Below are 25569 nucleotides of genomic sequence, written 5' to 3'. Positions count from 1 at the left end.
AGGTTAACTTCCTCGAAGAGCCCTGTGAGCCCTGAAGTGTTCCTTCCAGGTCAAGAATCCATACCATCGTCTCCCACCGTGGAAGGGTTTGGATGCCTCCAGGGCATTCATGTTACTTTGCAGAAAAAGATTTCCTTCTCCACTTCCTTCCCAGGCTGGAGTGTACCTGGAAAAATTTATGTAGATGGCTTTTAGCAGAAAGGCCTTGGAAGCCGCTTCTGACAGAAAATACCACCTAGCCCAATGTCCAGACACAAGTGCTTACCAAGAGGAGCTGCAAGCAGACAAGATCCTTAGTAGAAGCAGACCGTGTGCAGAAAGCTCTTGCCAGTTTTCCGCTCGGCTGCCAGGAGCACCTCGACCACAGAGTCCTCCAGGTTGTCTGCCTGCTGGAGGCGTTTGCAGAGCTCACAGATGATCAAAGACCCAAGCGTGGCGTCCTCCGCGTTGTCGGCCATGTCCACGTTGATCACGTGCACAGGCTGGAAGGTCTCCTGCTCTCGGACCCACAGCTCCTCCACCACCTTGTCGTAGACGCTCTCCTCACAGGTGAAGATGACGTCAAAGCGATCTCGGCACTCTTGAAATCTTTCCGGGCGAGGCTTGATTCTCTCGTTTCTTCCCAAGATGTGTAAGATGCCGTTGCTGTTATAGCGTTGTCCGTCTTTGCGCACAAGATCCTTGCGCATCTCCTCATAGGTAGTGGAGAAATCGTAAACCACGGGGAGGTTGCGTGCCCTTCCTGGGAGCCTGACTCGAGATCCAGCTCCGAAGGACCTGACTCGGAATCCTTTCCTCCTGAGGATGCGGTGGGCCTCCATGCTCCTGTTCATGTTGCTCGTGCAGACCACAGCCACACTGAGCGGATATGAGGGCATGGTGGCGGCCACTTGGGACTCTAGTCAGACGCCCGGACTTCAGGGGCTGAGGGAACTCTGAAGGCCAGGGGATGACCGACTGGGTCCAGCTCTTCCAAGGAGTGTTAGAGTCAAAGAAGAAAGAGGGCGTTTATATGGAGGCACTTGTCCTCAGTGGGAGGAGAAATCTTGATTGATGATTGGCTTAACTCTTGAGTGATTGGATTTAGATAATGGACCCAGTGGCGTGACTGGAACGACCCGGTGATTCAATCACCCAATTCAACTGCCAGGAGATGCCCATCCAGCTTCCTTGCCACCCCAGAGTCCTTTGCCAGGTACAGTTAACCCTGTATATGCCTGTGTATATGGGGCTAAGTTTGGTAATTCAATATCCTGAACGTCTGTTCTCCACCCTGGTCTGGATCCCTGGTGGGAGTGTTTTGTAGTCTCCACTTCATCCTCTGGGCCACAATTGGAAGAGGCTACTATGCATATAAGACAATGTGTCCAGGCTACTTCCAAGCTTTTCATCATTCTCTCTACTGACCAGAGAACATGCATGTGAAAAGTGTGTTTGAAGTTTTCAAACTTACAGTAAATTCATTATATGTATAATTGCAAGAGTTGTTTCATATTTATTTCCTACAATTGATAATCTAGAATTGTAATTTTGTTAAATTATAGGGGAAGCACATAATTTTGCCCATAAAGAATAGCATGATTCACCAGTGTACAAAGCAACTGTTTGGAAAACATCCCTCCTGTTAGTGTTGCAGGAGTTTCAAAACATGCACATCCTCCATTTGATTTTCTTGAGTTCATGATGTTCCTTCAGGGACTGGAGCCACCTCCATGGCTTTCCCATGTTGTCAAGTACAGCTCTCTCTGAACACTCTATACTGAAATATAGAAATTTTAAATTCTGTTTCTTTTGTCAGTTTGGAGAGGTGACCTATCAAGGTTATAGACCTAAAAATTATGAACCGTACACCAAACAGTAAGGAGACACAGTCTTGTCTCTTCAAAATCGTTCAGAAGAAGCATCCATTTAGAAACTCACAGATTTTTTTTGTCTCTGTGCCTCTGTTAATTGTAGTGATTGTCACATTGAAGGAATCCTCAGTGAACACACTTTATCTTCTCCAAGTATGAGTCCCAAAGCCAGGACATTAACATTCACCCAGAATGTGGGGTAAAGTAACTCTGGACCCCAGGCCACCAAATTGGAAAATCTTGGAGTGAAGCCCAGATATCTGGGATGTACAAAGCCCTTTAGATGATTGCAATGTACACCAAGGTTTGAGAGCAACTGACTCAAAGCAGGTGTTTCTGAGCCTCGATTGATACTTGGAAGCTCTGAGAATTTGTTCAAAACAGGGCATCAAGAATACAAGGGAAGCAGGACATTCAAAAGATAAAGATCTTGTCAAAGAAACACCAGGCATAAATGAAAAGGTAGTCAGAAGCTACATACAGCATGAAATTTTATTAGAGTAGCGACTCAAACCTGAAGGCGTCTAAAAAACCTTGTATAGCAAGATCTTGGGCTCAAAGTGAAGCAGAACAGGACCCTATGGTCTTTCCCCACTATGTCTTCTGCCTGCTTTTGTCTGTGAAAAATATTAGCTAAAGGATAAGCTTAATCAGTGAAGCGAGAGAATGCAGAAATAAAGGAGAACAGTCCATCTAACTAGACTAATAATAATAGTTGAATCATTAAATATCAAAACATCTACTACTGCTTCATTGACTACAGTACAGTAAAGCCTTTGACTGTGCAGATCACAAGAAACTGTGGAAAATTCTTAAAGAGACGGGAATGCCAGACACTGTTACTGCCTCCTGAGAAACCTGTATGCAGGTCAAGAAGCAACAGTTAGAACCAGACAGATGGGGAAACAATGGAAATAGTGAGAGCCTTTATTTTCTTGGGCTCCAAAATCATTGCAGATGGTGACTGCAGCTATGAAATTAAAAGATGCTTGCTCCTTGGGGAAAAAAAAAACTGAAAAATTTAGCATATCAAAAAGCAGAGACATTGCTTTGCCATCAAAGGTCTGTCTACACAAAGCTATGGTTTTTCCAGGAGTCATGTATGAATGTGAGAGTCGGACCATAAAGATGGCTGAGTGCTGAAGAATTGATTCTTTTGAACTGTGGTGTTGGAGAAGACTCTTGAGAGTCCCTTGGACTGCAAGGAGATGCAACCAGCCAATTCTGAAGGAAATAAGTCCTGGATATTCATTGGAAGGAGTGATGCTAAAGCTGAAACTCCAATTCTTTGGGCTCCTGATGCCAAGAACTGACTCATTTGAAAAGACCCTGATGCTGGGAAAGACTGAAGGTGGGAGGAGATGGGGATGACAGAGGATGAGATGGTTGGATGGCATCACCAACTCAATGGACATGATTTTGAGTAAGCTCTGGGAGTTGGTGATGGACAAGGAAGTCCTGCACAAGGCATGTTGCACACCATGGGGTCCCAAAAAGTTGGATACAACTGTGCCACTGAACTAAACTGAACTGATATAAATTCCAGGGAGAAAAGCATTCTTTCCTCAAGAGAATTTTGTTCATGCTTAACATTCACTGTTCTGAGTATTATGCTCTTCTGAAAGTGCATCCTCACTATTGGGAAATGAATTATTCTTGGTTGTGATCAGCAGTAACACCAAGGCCTGTGTATCTTAAAGGAGAAAATAAAGGAGAGGGAGTTGGCATGATTGAATTAGGTTATTTGCTATGTCACCAAGTAGATGACTTTCTCTACACATTGTAGGCATATTGGAGTGAAGGGTGGACCTGGAGATGTATCAGTTAGTACAGTAATTCCTGAGGAAAAGAGTGGACCCAGGAGTAGGGTTGTGGTTTTGGACAGGTGGAGTAGATGTGGGATCAAGAGAGATGCTGAAGTGAAATAAGAGGATTTGCTGAAGAGGAAACAGGGTAGTAATTTAGAAACACTCAATTTTCTTTCACCACAGGTGATTATGTGTATATATCTGCATGTGGCAGTGCTGGTGGTAGGAACGTGAGGGTTTCTTTCCTAGTAGATTCCTTGGGCTTTATCATTAGTCTTTCTGCTGCTGGTGGGTAGTCAGGGTCAGGATTGGTGACTGGAGGGGATAATCTGTTGAGGCTATCATTTCATGTGATGGGAACACCAAATTGAAGTAGGTTTTAAGGTAGTGTTGAATGTTCTTCTGAAGATAGAAATGTGTTATCCAGCTGATATTATTTTCACCAGAATACCCATTTTGAGGAAAATGTAATATGTTTCTGAGTTCCTTTTTGTTGAGACAGGCAAGGCAAATATGACAGAGGATTAAAATGCTGCAGGTGCTTAGATGGAGAGATTATAGTGATGAATTACAAAATATAAAGTGCATAAAATAGTTAACTACTAAGGACTTACTCTAGCACAAGGAACTCTCTGAAGGTCTCTAATGACCTATATGGGAAAAGAATCCTAAGAAAGTGGAGATATATTTAGTTTGTTGTACAGTAGAAGCTAATACAACATTGTATTCTTTTGCAGTGTAAAAGAAATTAAAAATAGAATTTGTTTACTTAAAAAATATAAAGTGTACTTGAATAAATTAAAAAGAATGGTACTGAATTAAAAAGGTTTTGGAACATGGTTTAAGAATCCTCTCTGTTGTTTAGTCGCTAAGTTGTTTATTACTCTTTTGCAACCCTGTGTAGTGTAGACGGCCAGGTTCCTCTCTCCATGGGACTTCCCAGGCAAGAATAGTGGAGTGGGTTGCCATTCCTTCTCCAGGGGATCGTCCCAATCCAGGTGTCAAACCCACATCTCCTGCAATGGCAGGTGGATCTTTTACTGCTGAGCCACCAGGGAAGCCCTATAGGTTATAAAAATATAAAAAAGATTGGAAAGTTCGAACTTTAATGGTGGTGAATTTATTGTTTATATTTTGATGATGTCTATTGTAGAGTTAAAAAAAAGCAATTGAGGGACTTCCCTGGTTGTCCAGTGGATGAAACTTCACCTTCCATTGTAGGGGGTACAGGTTTCAGCCCTGCTTAAAGAGCTAAGATCCCACATCCCTCAAATCCAAAAAAGAAGAAGAAGAAAAAAAAAAGCAGTATTGAAACAAATTCAGTAGACTTAAAAAAATGTTCCACATCCAAAAAAATCTTAAAAAAATGTAGTTGAGGAAGACATCAAACCCTGAACATTGTGGACACTGAGTGGGAAATGTGTTGGTTGCTGAAGTTGCTAAGAATGAGAATAGTATGTGAGTAAAACCTGATGCGAAGAACTGACTCATTTGAAAAGACCCTGATTCTGGGAAAGATTGAGGGCAGGGGGAGAAGAGGATGACAGAGGATGAGACGGTTGGATGGCATCACCAACTCAATGGACATGAGTTTGAGTAGATTCCGGAAGTTGGTGATGGATAGGGAGGCCAGGCGTGCTGCAGTCCATGGGGTCGCAAAGAGTCGAATATGACTTAACTTAACTTAAAAGGTTGCTTGGACCCACATTTCCTCTCAAACCCTGCAGCACCTGGGGCTTTCTTGCCTGGAAAGTAGGAGACAGATTAGAGGAGGTGATCAGAACTCAGAGATCATTTACATGGAGCTGTGGATGTTACCTATAGAATTTAGCCAGGACTGAGAGCTGCTGGTCGGAGAAGGCAATGGCACCCCACTCCAGTATTCTTGCCTGGAAAATCCCATGGATGGAGGAGCCTGGTAGGCTGCAGTCCATGGGATGGCGAAGAGTCGGACATGACTGAGCGACTTCACTTTCACTTTTCACTTTGATGCACTGGAGAAGGAAATGGCAATCCACTCCAGTATTCTTGCCTGGAGAATCCCAGGGATAGGGGAGCCTGGTGGGCTGCCGTCTATGGGGTTTCACAGAGTCGGACACGACTGAAGCGACTTAGCAGCAGCAGCAGAGAGCTGTTGGTGGCATTTCGAAGGCATTTTCAGGTCTCACTTGGGGTGTGTGGGTTCCCAGGATGCTGAGTTCTGATCTCCATCATTGGACGTTCCTTTTACCAGTATCTTAGGATGCTTCTGGTCCGAGGTCAGGGGCAGCGGCCGGGAGGAGCTACCCCACGTCTGTGGTCTGGGGCGGTGGCAGAGAGTGCCAGGCTGCGACAGCACAGGAGCAGTAGAGAGGAGCTACCCTACACCCGAGGCCAGGGGCAGCGGCCAGAAAGAGCAACCCCATGCCTGAGGTCAGGGGTGGCGGCCAAGAGGACAACCCCACGTCCAAGGAGCGCTGGCTGCACGGGCGCAGGAAGGCCTAGAGGAGCTATTCCATGTTCAAGGTCAGGAGGGGTGGTGGTGAGGAGACACCCCTCGTCCAAGGTAAGGAGCAGTAGCTGCGCTTTGTTGGAGCAGCTGTGAAGAGATACCCCACGTCCAAGGTAAGAGAAACCCAAGTAAGATGGTAGGTGTTGAAAGAGGGCATCAGAGGGCAGACACATTGAAACCATAATCACAGAAAACTAGTGAATCTAATCACACTAGGACTACAGCCTGGTCTAACTCAATGAAACTAAGCCATGCCCCTGGGGCCACCCAAGACAGGAGGGTCATGGTGGAGAGGTCTGACAGAATGTGGTCCACTGGAGAAGGAAACGGCAAGCCACTTCAGTATTCTTGCCTTGAGAACCCCATGAACAGTATGAAAAGGCAAAATGATAGGATACTGAAAGAGGAATTCCCCAGATCAGTAGGTGCCCAATATGCTCCTGGAGATCAGTGGAGAAGTAACTCCAGAAAGAATGAAAGGATGGAGCCAAAGCAAAAACAATACCCAGTTGTGGATGTAACTGGTGATAGAAACAGGGTCCGATGCTGTAAAGAGCAATATTGCATAGGAACCTAGAATGTTAGGTCCATGAATCAAGGCAAATTGGAAGTGGTCAAACAGGAGATGGCAAGAGTGAATGTCGACATTCTAGAAATCAGCGAACTAAAATGGACCGGAATGGGTGAATTTAACTCAGATGACCATTATATCTACTACTGCGGGCAGGAATCCCTTAGAAGAAATAGAGTAGCCATCATGGTCAACAAAAGAGTCTGAAATGCAGTACTTGGATGCAATCTCAAAATGCTGTGATGCTGTGAATGTGATGCACTCAATATGCCAGCAAATTTGGAAAACTCAGCAGTGGCCTCAGGACTGGAAAAGGTCCGTTTTCATTTCAATCCCCAAGAAAGCAATGCCAAAGAATACTCAAACTACCGCACAATTGCACTCATGTCACACGCTAGTAAAGTAATGCTCAAAATTCTCCAAGCCAGGCTTCAGCAATACATGAACCGTGAACTTCCAGATGTTCAAGCTGGTTTTAGAAAAGGCAGAGGAACCAGAGATCAAATTGCCAACATCCGCTGGATCATCGAAAAAGCAAGAGAATTCCAGAAAAACATATACTTCTGCTTTATTGACTATGCCAAAGCCTTTGACTGTGTGGATCACAATCAACTGTGGAAAATTCTGAAAGAGATGGGAATACCAGACCACCTGCCCTGCCTCTTGAGAAACCTGTATGCAGGTCAGGGAGCAACAGTTAGAACTGGACATGGAACAACAGAAGGGTTCCAAATAGGAAAAGGAGTACATCAAGGCTGTATATTGTCACCCTGCTTATTTAACTTCTATGCAGAGTACATCATGAGAAACGCTGGGCTGGAAGAAACACAAGCTGGAATCAAGACTGCTGGGAGAAATATCAATAACCTCAGATATGCAGATGACACCACCCTTATGGCAGAAAGTGAAGAGGAGCTGAAAAGCCTCTTGATGAAAGTGAAAGAGGAGAGTGAACATGTTGGCTTAAAGCTCAACATTCAGCAAATGAAGGTCATGGCATCTGGTCCCATCACTTCTTGGAAAATAGATGGGGAAACAGTGGAAACATTGTCAGACTTTATATTTTTGGGCTCCAAAATCACTGCAGATGGTGACTGCAGCCATGAATTAAAAGATGCTTACTCCTTGGAAGAAAAGTTATGACCAACCTAGATAGCATATTCAAAAGCAGAGACATTGCTTTGCTAACAAAGGTCCGTTTAGTCAAGGCTATGGTTTTTCCTGTGGTTATGTATGGATGCTAGAGTTGGACTGTGAAGAAAGCTGAGCACTGAAGAATTGATGCTTTTGAACTGTGGTGTTGGAGAAGGCTCCTGAGAGTTCCTTGGACTGCAAGGAGATCCACCCAGTCCATTCTAAAGGAAATCAGTCCTGGGTGTTCTTTGGAAGGAATGATGCTAAAGCTGAAACTCCAGTACTTTGGTAACCTCATGCGAAGAGTTGACTTATTGGAAAAGATTCTGATGCTGGGAGGGATTGGGGGCAGGAGGAGAAGGGGACGACAGAGGATGAGATGGCTGGATGGCGTCACTGACTCGATGGATGTGAGTCTGGGTGAACTCCGGGAGTTGGTGATGGACAGGGAGGCCTGGCGTGCTGCGATTCATGGGGTCGCAAAGAGTCGGACACAACTGAGCGACTGAACTGAACTGAACTGAATATCCTATTGTATATATGTACAATCACATCTTTATCCATTCCTTTGTTGAGGGACATTTAGGTTGCTTCCACATGTTGGCCATTGTAAAGTGCTGCATCCAATACATACATTGGAATGCATGCATCTTTTTGATTTATGGTTTTCTCTGGATATATGCCCAGAAGTGGGATTGCAGGACCAGGTGTGTATATGTGCTAAGTTGCTTCAGGCGTGTCTGACTCTTTTCGACCACATGGACTGTAGCTACCCAGGCTCCTCTCCATGAAGTTCTCCAGGCAAGAATACTGGAGTGGGTTGCCATGCCCTCCTCCAGGGGATCTTCCTGACCCAGAGTCTTCCATGATTCCTTCATTGCAGGCAGATTCTTTACTGTCTGAGCCACCAGGGAAGCCCTGCAGGATCATATGGTATTTCTATTTTTAGTTTTTTAAGGAAACTCCACACTGTTCTTCATAGTGGCTGTACAATTTTACATTTCCACCAACAGTGTAGGCGGGCTCCCTTTTCTCCATGCTCTCTCCAGCATTTATTGTTTGTAGACGTTTTGGTGATGGCCATTCTGACTGGTGTGATACCTCATTGTGGTTTGATTTGCATCTGTATGATCAGTAGTGATGTCTCCCATCTTTCTATGCACCGTTAAGTCTTTTAACAATCACTGATAGATAAGGGTGGGGACAGCAGGGTGAGGAACTGTGTTCTGAGTGTCTGGTCTGTCCACTGTGGGGACAGAGTGGCAAAACCTGGCAGGTCCTCAGCTGTAGTAAAGGGGTTGTGAGTGCCAAGTCCAGCCCCCTGGGGTTCCCACAGGCTCTGGCATCTCCTCTCCTGGGCAGGGCCATCTGTTTGGCAAAGCACACCCCAGTTGCCTGGGTTCCCTGCTTGCTGTCCCTGGCACAAGCCCCAGGCTGCAGTCCTGGGAGCCTAGTCCTGCTGGGAGCTGGTGCCTCCTGGAGGCCGTGGGCCATTTCTTCCTCTGCCCTCTGCGGGTGGAGCAGTTGGCAGGCTGAGTCCCTGCTTCTCTTGGCCAGTTCCTGCCACAGCTAATATCTTCCCTGTGGCCCGCTCCTGGCAATGAGTCCTCTGGGGCAGAGCTGCACCTGGGATATCTTTATGAGGGAAGCCTGCTTCCATCACTGGTACTGGACCCATTTTTCTGGAATCTTTCCTGGGTGGTCCCATTCCCTGTAGTATTTCCCTGGGGGCCTCCAGAGCACCTCTCTTGCTAGTCCTGTCACCTGGTCACTTTCCTGGATTTTTCCCCTTAAACTCTCCTGGTGTTGGCAGGGTGCTTTAACTGTTCACAAAGCATTTTCTTTATTTTTTTTTTTTTAACTTTTATTTATCTATATCTTTGACATATAGGATGTTCCTCACTTCATGTGGGATCTTGTGTAGTAGGCCGTGGGCTCTCTGGTTGTTTCGTGTAGGCTCCAGAGAACATAGGCTTCGGTAGTTGCCACGCTTGGGTTTAGTTGCCCCACGCCATGTGGGATCTTAGATCCTAGACCAGAGATTGAACCCAAGTCCCCTGCCGTGCAAGGTGGATTCTTAACCACTGGGCCACCAGGGATCAGATCAGATCAGATCAGTTACTCAGTCGTGTCCGACTCTTTGCGACCCCATGAATTGCAGCAAGCCAGGCCTCCCTGTCCATCACCAACTCCCGGAGTTCACTGAGACTCATGTCCATCGAGTCAGTGACGCCATCCAGCCATCTCATCCTCTGTCTTCCCCTTGTCCTTTTGCCCCCAATCCCTCTCAGCATCAGAGTCTTTTCCAATGAGTCAACTCTTCTCATGAGGTGGCCAAAGTACTGGAGTTTCAGCTTTAGCATCATTCCTTCCAAAGGACACCCAGGACTGATCTCCTTTAGAATGGACTGGTTGGATCTCCTTGCAGTCCAAGGGACTCTCAAGAGTCTTCTCCAACACCATAGTTCAAAAGCATCAATTCTTCGGCGCTCAGCCTTCTTCACAGTCCAACTCTCACATCCATACATGACCACAGGAAAAACCATAGCCTTGACTAGACGAAACTTTGTTGGCAAAGTAATGTCTCTGCTTTTGAATATGCTATCTAGGTTGGTCATAACTTTTCTTTCAAGGAACAAGCGTCTTTTAATTTCATGGCTGCAGTCACCATCTGCAGTGATTTTGGAGTCCCCCCAAATCAAGTCTGTTACTGTTTCGACTGTTTCCCCATGTATTTACCCTGGAGTGATGGGCCTGGATGCCATGATCTTTGTTTTCTGAATATTGAGTTTTAAGCCAACTTTTTCACTCTCCTCTTTCACTTTCATCAAGAGGTGCTTTAGTTCTTCGCTTTCTGCCGTAAGGGTGGTGTCGTCTGCATATCTGAGGTTATTGATATTTCTTCCAGCAATATTCATTACGGCTTGTGCTTCATACAGCCTGGCATTTCACATGATGTATTCTGCATATAAATTAAATAAGCACTCTGACAGTACACAGCCTGGACGTACTCCTTTCCTGATTTGGAACCAGTCTGCTGTTCCATGTCCAGTTCTAACTATATACAGATTTCTTGACCTGCATAAAGATTTCTCAGGAGGCAGGTAAGGTGGCCTGATATTCCCATCTCTTGAGGAATTTTCCACAGTTTTTTGTGCTCCACACAGTCAAAGGCTTTGGCATAGTGAATAAAGCAGAAATAGATGTTTTTCTGGAACTCTCTCGTTTTTTCAATGATCCAATGAATGTTGGCCATTTGATCTCTGGTTCCTCTGCCTTTTCTAAATCCAGCTTGAACATCTGGAAGTTCGTGGTTCACATAGTGTTGAAGGCTGGTTTGGAGAATTTTGGACATTATATTGCTAGCATGTGAGATGAATGCAATTGTGTGGTAGTTTGAGCATTCTTTAGCATTGCCTTTCTTTGGATTGGAATGAATACGGACCTTTTCCAGTCCTGTGGCCACTGCTGAGTTTTCCAAATTTGCTGGCATATTGAGTGCAGCACTTTCACAGCATCATCTTTCAGGATTTGAAACAGCGCAACTGGAATTCCATCACCTCCACTAGCTTTGTTCATAGTGATGCTTCCTAAGGCCCACTTGACTTCACATTCCAGGATGTCTGGCTCTAGGTTGAGTGTTCATACCTTCATGATTATCTGGGTCATGAAGATCTTTTTGTATAGTTTTTCTGTGTATTCTTGCCACCTCTTTTTAATATCTTCTGCTTCTGTTAGGTCCATACCGTTTCTGTCCTTCATTGTGCCCATCTTTGCATGAAAAGTCCCCTTAATATCTCTAATTTTCTTGAAGAGATCTGTAGTCGTTCCCATTCTATTTATTCCCTCTATTTCTTTGCACTGATTTGTGAGGAAGGCTTTCTTATCTTTCCTTGCTATTCTTTGGAACTCTTCATTCAAATGGGTATGTCTTTCCTTTTCTTCTTTGCCTTTTCACTTCTCAGATGATCAGAAGCCCCTCAAAGAGGAAGTGATGCTGTAAGATCGAAGGCCCAGGTTTCCTGACTGATTTGTTCTGACTCTGCCTTTAGGCCCTCGGCCAGGGCTTCATGGGAGCCTGTGTCCTGAGGGTCTTGATGGGGCACATGTGTGGCTGTCTATTAAGGGTGTCCATGGGGCCTCTTCTTCTGGGGAAGGCACCTGAGGGGTGAGAAGAAGCTGCAGCTGCTGTGGGGCCCACTGGGCGGCTCTGAAACTGACAGGGAAGTTCTCTTACAAGAGCAGCAGCTTGGCGGTTGATCTATAGGGGCCGTGAGAAAGCGCAGTCAGGCTGGTCTCCTGGATCTTAGGCCTCATGGGACGTTCGGGGCTGAGAGTGGCTGGGAAGCTGCCGGATGGGGGGGCACTCATAGACACAGAGGTGAAGGTGGTGCCGGGGTGGGCTAGCTGACCCGTCAGTTGGTTCTGCACCACATCCTCAGGGCCAAAATTTGGGGAAATGCTGTTTCCCCAAACTGAAGGAGGCAAACTGAAATTTGCAGGTCTTGGTGAACTAGCTAATCCTTCTTGGGTGGTTTGTATCAGACTCTGTGATGATTCAGTGATGACCTTGGCTCCCTGACCTGACCTGCCCATCCTTCACTGGGTCTGCCTGGCCCCAGGGCTGATGGGGGCTTTGTGGTATGGGGGTTCTTCCTCTGGTGTGCCCTGTGCATTTGGGCCATCCTCTACCAGGCCTCCCATAGTGGGACTGAATTCCATCAGGCTGCCCTGGTGGCTCAGAAGGTAAAGAATCTGCCTGCAATTCAGGAGACCTGGGTTCAATTCTTGGGCTGGGAAGATGCCCTGGAGAAGGGAATGGCTAGCCATTCCAGTATTCTTGCCTGGAGGATCCCATGGACAGAGGAGCCTGGTGGGCTACAGTCCATGGGGTCAAAAAGAGTTGGACATGACTGAGTGACTAACACTAACACTTCTACCAGGCCTCCCACGGTGGGACTGGTTCCAGCAGATCAATTTGTGGACTCCGGGGCTTACTTCCTCCCATCCACCCTGCTCCACTGCTGCATCAGGACCTGAGAAGAACTTCTCCTCCACCAGAAGAGGAGAGTGGTGTCTTTGTGGCCTGAGGTTAGTTGCTGAGAGGCCAATGGGTGTGGCCGAGGCAGGTGCTGCTGTCCAGGCTCAGAGGAAGATGCCAAAGTCCAGAGGACCCTTATGAAGGTGGTGGGGGGCAGTATGGAATTGACAACTCAGGGAGGGAGCTGGGACCCTAAGGATGAAACTGTTTACTGGGAGCGGCTTCCTTTCCTTGGGGGTGGTGGGTCCAAGGGGGACCCTTGGTGCTCTCCTTGGGCAGAACTCAAGCCCCAGTCCTCACTGAGGTCACCCTGAAAAGCCACAATCCAGGTTCAGTCCTGCAGCTGCTGCAAGAAGCTCTCAGCTCCTACTCGTCCTGTTCCCCTCATCTCTACCTCCCCCTCCCCCTACCAGTGTAGGTGTGTGTGTTTGTGCTTGCTCAGGTTTGGGGTGGGTCCCTATCCCATTACTATGGGAGCCACGAGGCAGTTTGGTTCACGCTGGTTTACACTGAAACCCCAAACCTTTAGCAAATGGTTAGATCTTTAAGTAAGACTTGTTTGGCGGGTGAGTGAGATGACAGGGAGGTTTGGGACCCACCCGGGGATGAGGCCACCCTGCAGTGGTCCTGGCGCAGTGGAATCTTGGCTGATTCTGGCTCTAAGTTCTCACTTACACGAAGGTGAAACCTGGGGAAAGCTGATGATTCCTCTGACACCAGCTATGTGCCTATTGACACTGTGATTGTGTGTGTGTTAGTCACTCAGTTGTGTCTGACTCTTTGTGACGTCATGGACTGTAGCCCACTAGGCTCCTCTGTCCATGGGATTCTCCAGGTCAGAATAGTGGAGTGGGTGGCCATGCCCTTCTCCAGTGGATCTTCCCGACTCAGGGATCGAACCCGGGTCTCCTACATTGCCGGCAGACTCTTCAGAATCTGAGCCACCAGGGAAGCCCATTGGAACTACAAAGAGGAATATGATTAAAACTCTCTGCCTTCCATAGTCCTGAAGTCTGTGCATTGCCCTGGCCTGTGTTCCTAAACAGAGGAGCAAAAAGTCCCATCCCAGGTCCATGATTCAGGGGCTCCTAGAAGTGTGTGAGTTTGTGGGGTAGGAGATTTGCTGCTTATACAAACATCTGGACGAGCTGTGGTCCCACCTTGTCACCCTTCCCCCCACATCTAGGCAGGCACTGCAGAGTTGAGTGGGTTGGTGGTGCTGGCCAGCGGTCAGCGTCTGTGCTGTGAGCATGGGGCAGGTGTTAAAGAAGGAGATGGATGTGATCAGCTGCCCCAGAGTTGGGGGTCCTTCGGGTTTACCAGAGCTATCTGGTGATCAAAAACCCTCCCTGCTGTGTGTTTTGTTTCCTGAGATCATACTCTTCTTTTTCCTTATGCATTGTATTTATTATTATTATTTGGCCATGCTGGGTCTTAGCTGCAGCACTCAGGATCTTTGTGGTCATGTGCAGGATTTTTAATTGCGGCATGTGAGATCCAGTTCCCCGAGCAGGAATTGAACCCAGGAGCCCTGCATTGGGAGTGTGGAGTCTTAACCACTGGACCACCAAGGAAGTCCATATCCTCTGATTTTTCCTTCCAGTGTTGATACCCACAGTCTGAATCCAGGGCTGCTCCCACCACTGCCAGCCTGGAGACAGAGAAGGCAGGGGCTCCCCTCCCAGTAGCTCCACGGGCATTCCTTTGTCTCCCAAGAGTGGGAAAGTGAGATGGAGGAGGACTGTTGTTTTTGAAATGTCACAGTTAATCACATATGGTCTGTGCCCCTTCTAAGGGGTTTCTGGAAGCCTTCACCTTCCCCCCATCTGCCCAGTTCTTACCCCTGAGTTTGAGCTCCTCTAGGCGGGCTTCCTGTGTCCCTGTGTCATGGCCCCATCCTTCTCTAAGCACTTCCCTGCTTTAAGGCATAGCAAGCTATTCCAGGGTCATCTTGTACTTTCTCTGCCCAAGCTCTGTAAAAAGGTACTTTTCTAAGAAATGCTGTTGCTTGTTAGTAGAAAATGAATGTTTACATATGTGTGTATGTGATGTATTAATATATATAAACTCTATATATTCTGGAGAAGGAAATGGCAACCCACTCCAGTATTCTTGCTTGGAAAATTCCATGGATGGAGGAGCCTGGTAGGCTATAGTCCATGGGGTTGCAAAGAGTCACACACGACTGAGCGACTTCACTCTCTCTCTCTATCTATATACACAAATATATAGTTAAATATACACATACAAACACAGTTACCCACATTGATCAATCATCTTATCTGTTTTTCTGTGTATCTTCTCTCTATCCATCTTAACAAGGAGGAGTCCATACCTCCAGGTCCACTCAACCAATATTCGTTTTAACGTCCTAGCACTTAATGTCTTTTCTTTCTCTAACAGTGAAGAATCAGACTCCAGTTATCTACAATATATTTCCATGTTTGCTTAATACTAGAATATACAGGATGTAGTTTCAGACTTGCTAACTCATTGTGCTGTTGAAACAAAATCTACTATCTAGAACCCAGTATTTGTTAGAACCTGGAGGTTTCAAGGCAAAATATTGGTTCAAAACTTACTTTTTTGTCCCTTTCATTGTAAATAAAGTTAGGTTCACTTGCCCCCATTTGTAGTCTACATTAGGGTTTCTCCGTTTTCTCCTTGATTTTTGTTCATTAAAAATTAGAGTATGTGAAACATTTGCATGAACTCTAAGAACATAAAACCACAAACTCTACTAAGTGTCACCCCTCCACGTTTCCTACCCTGTTGTTACCGTCTTATTCTTCTCACCCATTTCTACCCACTCCCTGGATAAGATCAATCTCAGTAGTTTCTGGGTTACCTCCCTAAGTTTTTATTGGTATACTTGTGCAGATTGCAAATATATTTTTTTTCTCCCTTCTATCTTTTATAAAAAGTGAACACACCATAAATATTCTTTCTTGCTTTTTTAATTTTGAAGCTTCAATATATTTTTCTACTTCTGTATGTTTTTCAAAACCAAGCATACTTTCATATATTATTCTTTAAAAACTTATTCGTGTATTTATTCATTTTTTGGCTGTGCTGGGTCTTTGTTGCTGTGGGTGGGCTCTCTCTAGTTGCAGTGAGCAGGGGCTGCTTTCTAGTTGCAGTGCATCTGGGTTTCTCATTGAGGTGGCTTCTTCTGCTGTGGTGCACGGGCTTAGCTGCCCCAAGGCATGCAGAATCTTCCCAGACCAGGGATTGAACCTGTGTCCCCTGGCAGGTGGATTCTTAATCACTGGACCACCAGGGAAGCCCCATGTATCAATTTTATAGTGGCCAGTGAATATACAACATGAAATAGAAAAGAGCTAGGAGGCCTGCTACCTAGCACTTATTCAAGAAATTTAATTTTATGAATGTGTAAATCAATATCTATGAGTACTGAACCAGAAATCTTTCATGTACCATTTCAGATCCTCCTGGCTCATCCACTTCTTTTTCCACCTTCTTTTACAGTGGCTGCTGGGGCCAGCAGCTCTGTCCAGCTTCACACAGCCTGGTAGCACCTCTCCAGCCTGTGCTGTGAGCCTCTGGGCTCCACCTGGGGGCCTCCCTGTTAAGGCTGTTGCTGGACTGCCCTTACAGTTCAATTAGGTTCAGTCACTCAGTAGTGTCTGGCTCTTTGTGACCCTATGGACTGTAGCACGCTAGGCCTCCCTGTCCATCACCAACTTCTGAAGTTTACTAAAATTCATGTCCATTGAGTTGGTGATGCCATCCAACCATCTCATCCTCTGTCATCCCTTTCTCCTTCTGCCCTCAATCTTTCCCAGCATCAGGGTTTTTTCCAATGAGTCAGTTCTTCACATCAGGTGGCCAAAGTATTGGACTTTCAGTTTCAGCATCAGTCCTTCCAATGAATATTCAGGACTGATTTCCTTTAGGATGGACTGGTTGGATCTCCTTGCAGTCCAAGGGACTCTCAAGAGTCTTCTCCAACACCACAGTTCAAAAGCATCAATTCTTAAGCACTCAGCTTTCTTTATGGTCCAACTCTCATAACCATACATGACTACTGGAAAAACCATAGCTTTGACTAGATGGACCTTTGTTGGCAAAGCAATGTCTCTGCCTTTTAATATGCTGTCTGTGTTGGTGATAACTTTTCTTACAAGGAATAAGCATCTTTTAATTTCATGGCTTCAGTCACCATCTGCAGTGATTTTGGAGCCTAAAGAAATAAAGTCTGTCACTGTTTCCACTATTTCCCCATCTATTTGCAACGAAGTGATGGGACCAGATGCCATGATCCTAGTTTTCTTAATGTTGAGTTTTAAGCCAACTGTCTCACTCTCCTCTTTCACTTTCCTCAAGAGGCTCTTTAGTTCTTCTTCACTTTCTGCCATAAGGGTGGTGCCACCTGCATATCTGAGGTTATGCAAGGACTGCCCTTGGTGCTTGTATATAAACAACCTGCGATGCAAAACATTCATGCCCCTCTGAGCAGTGAGGGATGAAGCCTGTGGGTGCACTCTTCACTGTTTCACTGTGGATGGTCTGGAGATGCAATTTAGAAGGATTATGTAACACTCAACCCTTGCTTATTCTCACAGCTACAACTGCCTCCCTGCTCTCTCTCTCTTTTTAAAAGTCTTTATTATTTATTTATTTTTTAATTTTAAGTAGCTATGTTTATTATTACTTTTTTCCAGCAATCTTGCAAGAGGCAGAAGTGTGACATTGAGTTGAGTGAGATGAGCGTGTAAATGGGTTGATGAGGAGCCCTCCTCTTGATGCAGGCCTCTGGCTTGTCAAGGAATGGCTGGTTCCACCGCTGAGCCATGTTCACTCTTTTGCTTCAAGGAAAAGGGTTTTTTGAGGGAACAACTTTACCTCCAATAATGACTTATTTGGGTCCAGCTGGGTTACATCTCTCCTAGGAAAGGTACTCAGTAACTTGAATTCATCCCATGGAAATCCTTTGGAAGCTACGAAATCAAAGACGATCTGGAGCTTATTGCTGGCTAGGAAATGCCGCTTGAGGAACTCGCCACTTGGGGTCCAGATCCGCAGTTTGCTCACAGGCTCAGCATTTTCTTCCTTTGGCTCAGGAGGCAAGGCCTGCTCTAAGGAGAGCCTGATGGCCTCACGTTCTTCTTCTTGTTCTTTTCGAATCTGTTCCAAACGAAACTGTTCTGCCATCTCTCTCTCATGAGCTTCCCTCTGCTCTGTCAGCCTCAAGTGAAAGGCGATAGGCCTCATCTTGTTCTCTCTTCACATTTTCTCTGGCTTCTCGTTCATCCTCATCCTTTATATCTTCCTGTTGTTGGGCTGTGAAGATCTCCATTGCAGCCATGAGTCTCATCATTAACTCATCCACTGTTGTGTTACCTTGTATCACACTTAACACTTCATTAGATGATCGCTTTCCCATAATAATCAGAAAAAGTGGAAACTGATCTGTTTTTTGAGTCCGAATGGTTTGGGCAACAACACTGCCAAAGTGTCTACTGCACATTGTCAGAAATCTTGCTCTGTTGGCATCCTTTGTCAGATCCCAAGCCCAGGTTATAAAATTTTGACTCAGATAAGAGACAATAGATTCAGCACAAAGCATTTGTGAGCAGAACATGTTGGTTAATACACTTTCATCACGGTGGAGGTAGATAGCAAGAAGCTTTCTATCTCGGGCTTTCACATAGAAGGCCTCTTGAAAAGCTGCTTCTAATGAGCCAATAAAAAATACAGGATGGCAGTCACCATATCTTGAAGAAAACTCTGCTGTAAATTGTAATAAGGCATCTCCTTCATTTCCTGCGTTTTCTGGCATCATTGGAGATTTTCTCAGGGCAGATGATGCCATGTCGAATACTTCTCCATCATCCACCCCAAATTCGGAAGCATCTTCAAAGTCATCTCCATCACTATCACTAACCATATGAACATCGGTGCTTTGCTCTTCAGATTGCTCCCGGGTCTGTGCAGGTGAAGATCTTCTTCCCACTGTAAGTCGATGGCAGGGATAAGAGAGCCCTGATTCAGCAAGACACATGGAGTCATCTGTGGCAGAAGTTGGCCAGCCCTCCCATAACTGATGGCGAACAGGGATACTCGTGAGGTCATACACATTTCTCTTTACCTCTTGAATGGTACTGCTTCCTGAGAAGTTCAGGTTGTACTCCCGCTGAACTTCTCGGTGGGTGATGATCAGCATGAAGTTTTGATTTAATGACTCCTGCAGGGCACCAGCATGACTAGATGATGAAGGTGGTGGCAAATCTGGGGTAAGGACATAAAGACTGTTGTTTTTTGGCAAGTGTAGTGATTTTAAGACGGTACTGTCTTCCACGTCTCCAGTCTTCAGCCTTTTAAAAGCATTTTAGACATAGGTATCTGAAGTTCACTTTCTAAAATCTGTTTAATTTCTCCAACAGTACAGCTGTCTTCCAGTACCACACCAACATTTCTGTCTCTGTACTCAACCCTGAAGTCCAGCATCCGCGGTTGCCTTTCTACAATTTGCCTAGATGGCATTACAGGTCGAAATGCTGAAGAGGAAGAGGGAGCAGGAGCTGGAGCTGGGTGACTTGCTGGATCAAATGCAGGTCCTGATATAGTCTCACCTCCATAGTCACTTTGCAGAATGCCATTTTCCTGGGGTATTACACCATTAATAGCTGCCACTAAGTCCCGATTATTTTGTTCAAGCAGTGTAATAGCTTCATCAATGTTTTCAATGCCAATACATGCCTGAAAATCCGCCAGGATCATCTCCCGGTCCATGTTGGACGTCATGGCGGCCGCCGAGTTCCGCGGCTCCGGGAGCGAAGCGCGCACCTGGGAGGGAGACTGCGCCTCCTGCGGCCGTCGCCGCTGCCGCCGCCGGGCGCTGAAGGGCTGGCGGGCGAGCTGGCGGGCGGGCCGGCGGGCCCTAGAAGTCTTTATTGATTTTGTTACAACATTGTTTATATTTTATGTTTTGTTTTTTGGCCAGGAGGTAAATGGGATCTTAGCTTCTTGACCAGGGATCAAACCTGTGTTCCCTGTATTGGAAGGGGAGGTCTTAACCACTGGACCACCAGGGAAGTCCCCTCCCTGTTGATATTTGAATAATTCATAGTTGATTTCTCCCCAAGACAGTTGGTATGACTGGTCTTTCTTCCCCAAACTAGGTTCCCCAGGACTGACTTGGCTGTCTCTCTCTCTTCCCTCTAGTCTTACCTTAAATCTCATATTCTCAGGATATTAACTCTGACCCTTATTTAATACCCCCAATCCTCTTACCCTCTACATTTTTCTATTTCCATAGCTCTTATTGTCTTCTAACACTTGACACAGTTGCTTATTTTTGTTTTATTGTTTATTGTATCTTTCCCCTCTCAACACGATAAGCATCACAAAGGCAGGATTTTTTTTTCAAAATGCCCTGTTTCCACTGATACCTCCCAAATGCCTAGAACAGTGTTTTGATCATAGCATGGGCTAAATTAATTTTTGTCAAGTGAATCACATTTGTGAAGTGATTAGAATAGTTTCTTGTGGAAATCAAATAATTTCTTTAACAAATTCAGTGTATACTGTAAGAAAACTGTGTGCCTCAAAGCTCAGTCTCTTGAGCTCTCTGCAGGCATGCCTATGTAAGTCACTGTCATAAAAGGTCAATAAATGTCACTTAGGAACTGTATCCATCTCATGTGGTGAAACAACCTCTTATTCTTTGAAAGATTACCTCAGTGGCACAAATTTCAGTTCAGTGAAGGGCTCCTTTCATCTCCCCCTCAGGGCCTCTCACTGATAACTTCTGCAGCCCCATGATGCCAGCCCCCCACCCCAATAGAACTGACCAATTGCCAAGAAGTCCTCTAGTCCCAGAAGGGAGGTGGTGGTGGGGTGTGATCTTCAAAGAATTGTTCATGAGAGTACCCTGAAGAGGGGGAAAATTGGAAAGAACAGACTGTGCTTGCAGAACGCATTTTCTGGACTCGCTGGTCCCAGGGCCTTGGCTGTGATGGTCATGCCTCACCAAAGCACAGGTCCCGCTGCATGTGGAGCCCTTGCCAGTATCTGCAGTGCTCACATTCACTTCAGGGGCCCCAGAGGGAGACCAACACACAGCCCCCATGTTTATTCCTTTTAAGCTTCTCCCTTTCAAGGCACCAACTGGATGCTGAAAACTGATGAGCCCCAAACACTTTAATACATCCTTGGTTAAAAATTCAATTCAAGGTGGAGAATACAAAGTAAAATAACATTTTATGAAAAGCATGAAAAGGAGAGATAGTAACATAAGCAGATTTGAATTTCAGTCCTCTGGGAAAACTTATCCTTTTTTGTGACAGAGAGTTACGGGTTATTTAAAAAGTCATAAAAACAGCTATGGGCTTCCCTGGTGGCTCAGTGATAAAGAATCTGCTTGTAATGCAGGAGCCATCAGATCAGATCAGACCAGATCAGTCACTCAGTCGTGTCCGACTCTTTGCAACCCCATGAATCGCAGCACGCCAGGCCTCCCTGTCCATCACCAACTCCGGGAGTTCACTGAGACTCACGTCCATCGAGTCAGTGATGCCATCCAGCCATCTCATCCTCTGTCGTCCCCTTCTCCTCCTGGCCCCAATCTCTCCTAGTATCAGAGTCTTTTCCAATGAGTCAACTCTTCGCATGAGGTGGCCAAAGTACTGGAGTTTCAGCTTTAGCATCATTCCTTCCAAAGAAATCCCAGGGCTGATCTCCTTCAGAATGGACTGGTTAGATCTCCTTGCAGTCCAAGGGACTCTCACAAGTCTTCTCCAACACCACAGTTCAAAAGTATCAATTCTTCGGTGCTCAGCCTTCTTCACAGTCCAACTCTCACATCCATACATGACCTCAGGAAAAACCATAGCCTTGACTAGACGAACCTTTGTTGGCAAAGTAATGTCTCTGCTTTTGAACATGCTATCTAGGTTGGTCATAACTTTTCTTCCAAGGAGTAAGCGTCTTTTAATTCATGGCTGCAGTCACCATCTGCAGTGATTTTGGAGCCCAGAAAAATAAAGTCTGACATTGTTTCCACTGTTTCCCCATCTATTTCCCATGAAGTGGAAAACATCAATACAGTATACTAATGCATATATATGGAATTTAGAAAGATGGTAATGATAACCCTGTATGAAAGATAGCAAAAGAGACACAGACGTATAGAACAGTCTTTTGGACTCTGTGAGAGAGGGAGAGGGTGGGATGATTTGGGAAAATGGCATTGAAACATGTATAATATCATATGAAATGAATCACCAGTCCAGGTTCGATGTATGATACTGGATGCTTGGGGCTGGTGCACTGGGACGACCCAGAGGGATGGTATGGGGAGGGAGGTGGGAGGGGGGTTCAGGATGGGGAACATGTATATATCTGTGGCAGATTCATGTTGATGTATGGCAAAACCAATACAAAATTGTAAAGTAATTAACCTGCAATTAAAATAAATAAATTTTTATAAAAAGAAAAAAAAAAAAAAGAAAAGGTGTCTTCTCATTTGTGGTAGTGGATAGATCTTACCAACTGGGTGTCTTGATTTCCTTTTTTCAAAGCCTATAAATCTCATGTAGAAAAGCATTCTTTTCTCTTGAGAATTTACTTCTTGCTTCAAACATTCATTGTTTTGTGTTTTGTGCTCCTCTGAAAATGGATCCTCATTGCTCGGCAGTGAAACATTCTTGGTTCTGAGCAGCTGTGCCACAGGGTCCTGTGTGACTCACAGGAGAAAATAAAGGAGAGGTAGTTGGGATGATGAAGTCGTTTACTCATTATCAGAAATTAAGTGTGGACTTTATTATCCGTGTAGGTGGCATGGAGTGCCATGGATCTGGAGGGATCAGGGAGTACAGGACATCCTGAGGACAGGAGTGCACTGACGAGTAGGAAGGTGGCTCTGCATAGGGGGAGAAGCTGTGGGACCAGAGGGAGGTTTTGGAGTTGAAAAGACAAGACTTGATGAAGAGAAGAGAGAAGGATGGATATAGAAGCACTCTCAATTTCTGTCTTTCCCCACACGTGAGCAGGTGCATCTATATCTAAAGGGGGCAGTGGTAGGGAGGTGACGTTTTCTTTCCTGGTAGAGTCAGTGGTATTCAAGATCAATCTCTCATCTGATGGGGGACAGTCACGGTCAGGAATGGAGAGGGAGTAGGAGTCGGCTGAGATGATCTTTTCCAATGATGGGACCACAAAATTGAAGTAGGGAGACCTAGGAGCCCTTTGAAAGAAAGAGAAATGATTTTTCCAGGTGAACTTATTTTGCCAGAAAATCCACATGCAGAAAAAGCTGTTGGTTGAATTCCTGTCTGTAGGGATATGCAGGAGGCAAATATGAGACAGTGCAACTGGTTCAAAAACTGTAGATGTTACACAGAAGTGACTATAGTAATGCCACTTAACATAGTATAGTAAGTATCCATGGAAAAATAAGGGGAATGGAACTGGATGAAATGGATGCTGAAGCACAGTTTGTCTAAGAGCTATTAGAGTTGAAAAAAATAAAAATTGGAAGGTGGGTGGTTGAAGGTTGGTGAATATTCTGCTTTGGATTTTGATGTAGTGGCACAGATCTGGGTGGATGTATGGAAGCTCCTGTCACAGGGGAGTGTGCAGAAAAGGCAGTTGGGGAAGAAGTGACAATACCAAATTTTGTTGGTGTTGAATGTGTGATGTGTGCACTTGTAGGGTTTGTTAAGTATTTGTCCTGTTTATCGTTTGTTATTTATTGATCTTACGGCCAGAATTGACAGAATATGGGCTTCCTCATAGTGGTAAGTCCAGAAAGACAGAAGATAACTTTGAGAAGAAATTTTGTCTACAGGATTGATTAAAAAAATAAAAGAAAGAAAAGAGGTAGTAATCATAAAAAAGATGTTGACATCATTAAAAAGAGAACTGACTCTAAAGGAAATCAATCTTCATATAAATGAAAACATATTCAAGGTTATCTCAAGGTGAAAAAACAGGGACAGTGTCCAATTAAATAGTGCTCAGAACTGGCAGAAAGTGAAGGGAAACCTGCCCTGTAAGGTCTCCTCTACCAGCACTGCAGACATCAGGAAGTCTTATGGAGTGACACAGGAGCACTGCTCTAGCACTAAGAGCTGGCATGCTGAGAGCTGGCATGCTGAACAAGAACCCCCCTTCCCCACCCTGAGTCTCAGAGAGAAATTCAGGAGCACACGAAGCAGATCAGAAGCAGAGGTTTTCGCCACTGTGTGACCCTAGAGACATCTTATGAAGAGAAAGGACCATGATGAAATAACTTCCTCCTGTAGTATCATGAATGTAGTTCGGGCTCTGAGATCTTTCTTCTCTCTCTCTCTCTCTCTCTCTCTCTCTCTCTCTCTCTGTTTTTCCAGGCAGGATGAGTTAGGTCTCAGGAAGTGACTATTAAAAAACATTTTCACATCATATTTGAGAGATGACTACCTTTTCAGGTATGCCTGGCCTTTTCTTTAATCTGGCTTTTCTCTTCAGAATATTCAACCCCCCAACTAGAGGCAATGCTTCTCAGGGACTTCAGGGGTCCAGTCAAGTTTCTGAAATCTCTGTTACTAATCAACTTGCTCCGAATCTTTAGTGCACGTCCCTGCAATCCAATTCAGTGGTCTGGGAGTCCAATTCCCAGGTTAAACAAGCTCCTCTTCAGTTCATGCTGATGCTCTGGGGGTCACACTTTGAGTAGACTTGGGCTGTTTACTGACATAGGACTCTTTGCACTCGGAGAATCACTATAATGGACAGAACATTCAGTTTGTGGCTCTATGAAGAGATCTTTGCCCTCGCCATTTTGAAGTGACAACGTTAAGTCTCCTTAGTGGTCAATGTCCCAACCTCAAGTTTAATATCTGTACAGTTGCTTCATCAGCTGTGCAAATGGAGAAAAGCAATGAAAAGGCTCCTATTTTGAGTATGGAGCGCTCAGACTGAGCTGCTTTTGGAGACAAGACAAGGGAGGAGGATCAGGTCGGTTTGCTCCAGAATTCTGATGAATTGAAGAAAAGAGAAAGGAGAAAATGCGGTGTTCTTGCAACTTGTGAAACCCTATCAAATGCCAGTCATATTTTCCAGAGATTGCTTTTGACACTGGTGCATGCTTTTCTTGACTGATAGGAAGAACCATGAATGCCTTCCTAGGATTTAGCACAACTGCTCTACTGGAGTTTCAACTCTAACATGAAAATCTGGGGAACAACCACTGTGATTCTTGCATCATTGGATTAGGAGGCTCAGGAATTTCAAAGACCTTTTCCACATACACGTCTTCAGCTCTTTGGAAGGCTGGTGAGAAGCCAGTGAGTAGTCTAGTTGTTTGGCCTGATACCAATTCTAGCCCCATAAACACAGGCACAGATGGAGTTAACTGGAGATGGAAAAATGCTCAGGAAGGGGTGGGGGGTTGGGTGGGCACCCATTGAGGTTGGGTGATTGCGTCACTGGGATTATTCTGAAAACAGCACTAGGTTCTCTGCTCCCAGCCCACTGTTCAAATCCAATCAGTCAAGACGTAAGCCAATCATCAATCAGGATTTCTCCTCCCACTGAGGACAAGTGCCTCCATATAAATGCCTTCTTTCTTCTTTGAGTCTAACACTCCTTGGAAGAGCTGGACCCAGTCGGTCATCCCCTGGCCTTCAGAGTTCCCTCAGCCCCTGAAGTCCAGGCCTCTGGCTGGA

At 45.4% G+C, this 25569-nt stretch overlaps 1 protein-coding gene and 1 pseudogene across 1 annotated transcript; both read right to left on the bottom strand.

The window, feature by feature from the left end:
- Positions 1–293: 293 nt before the first annotated feature.
- Positions 294–878, bottom strand: LOC619140 (RNA polymerase II subunit A C-terminal domain phosphatase SSU72 pseudogene; annotated as a pseudogene).
- A 16663-nt stretch (positions 879–17541) lies between these two features.
- On the bottom strand, positions 17542–19749 carry LOC784088 (FAS-associated factor 1-like). Its single transcript, XM_059875125.1, is given in 3 exon segments — positions 17542–18095; positions 18097–19234; positions 19237–19749. Coding segments are annotated over 3 exon segments (1947 nt in total). The 5' UTR covers positions 19667–19749; the 3' UTR covers positions 17542–17716.
- Positions 19750–25569: the final 5820 nt, after the last annotated feature.

Source organism: Bos taurus, chromosome 15 (genome assembly GCF_002263795.3).
Source record: "Bos taurus isolate L1 Dominette 01449 registration number 42190680 breed Hereford chromosome 15, ARS-UCD2.0, whole genome shotgun sequence".
Classification (NCBI taxonomy): Eukaryota; Metazoa; Chordata; class Mammalia; order Artiodactyla; family Bovidae; genus Bos; species Bos taurus.
Note: the sequence above shows the minus strand (reverse complement) of the source record. Positions and strands in the feature narration are given on the sequence as shown.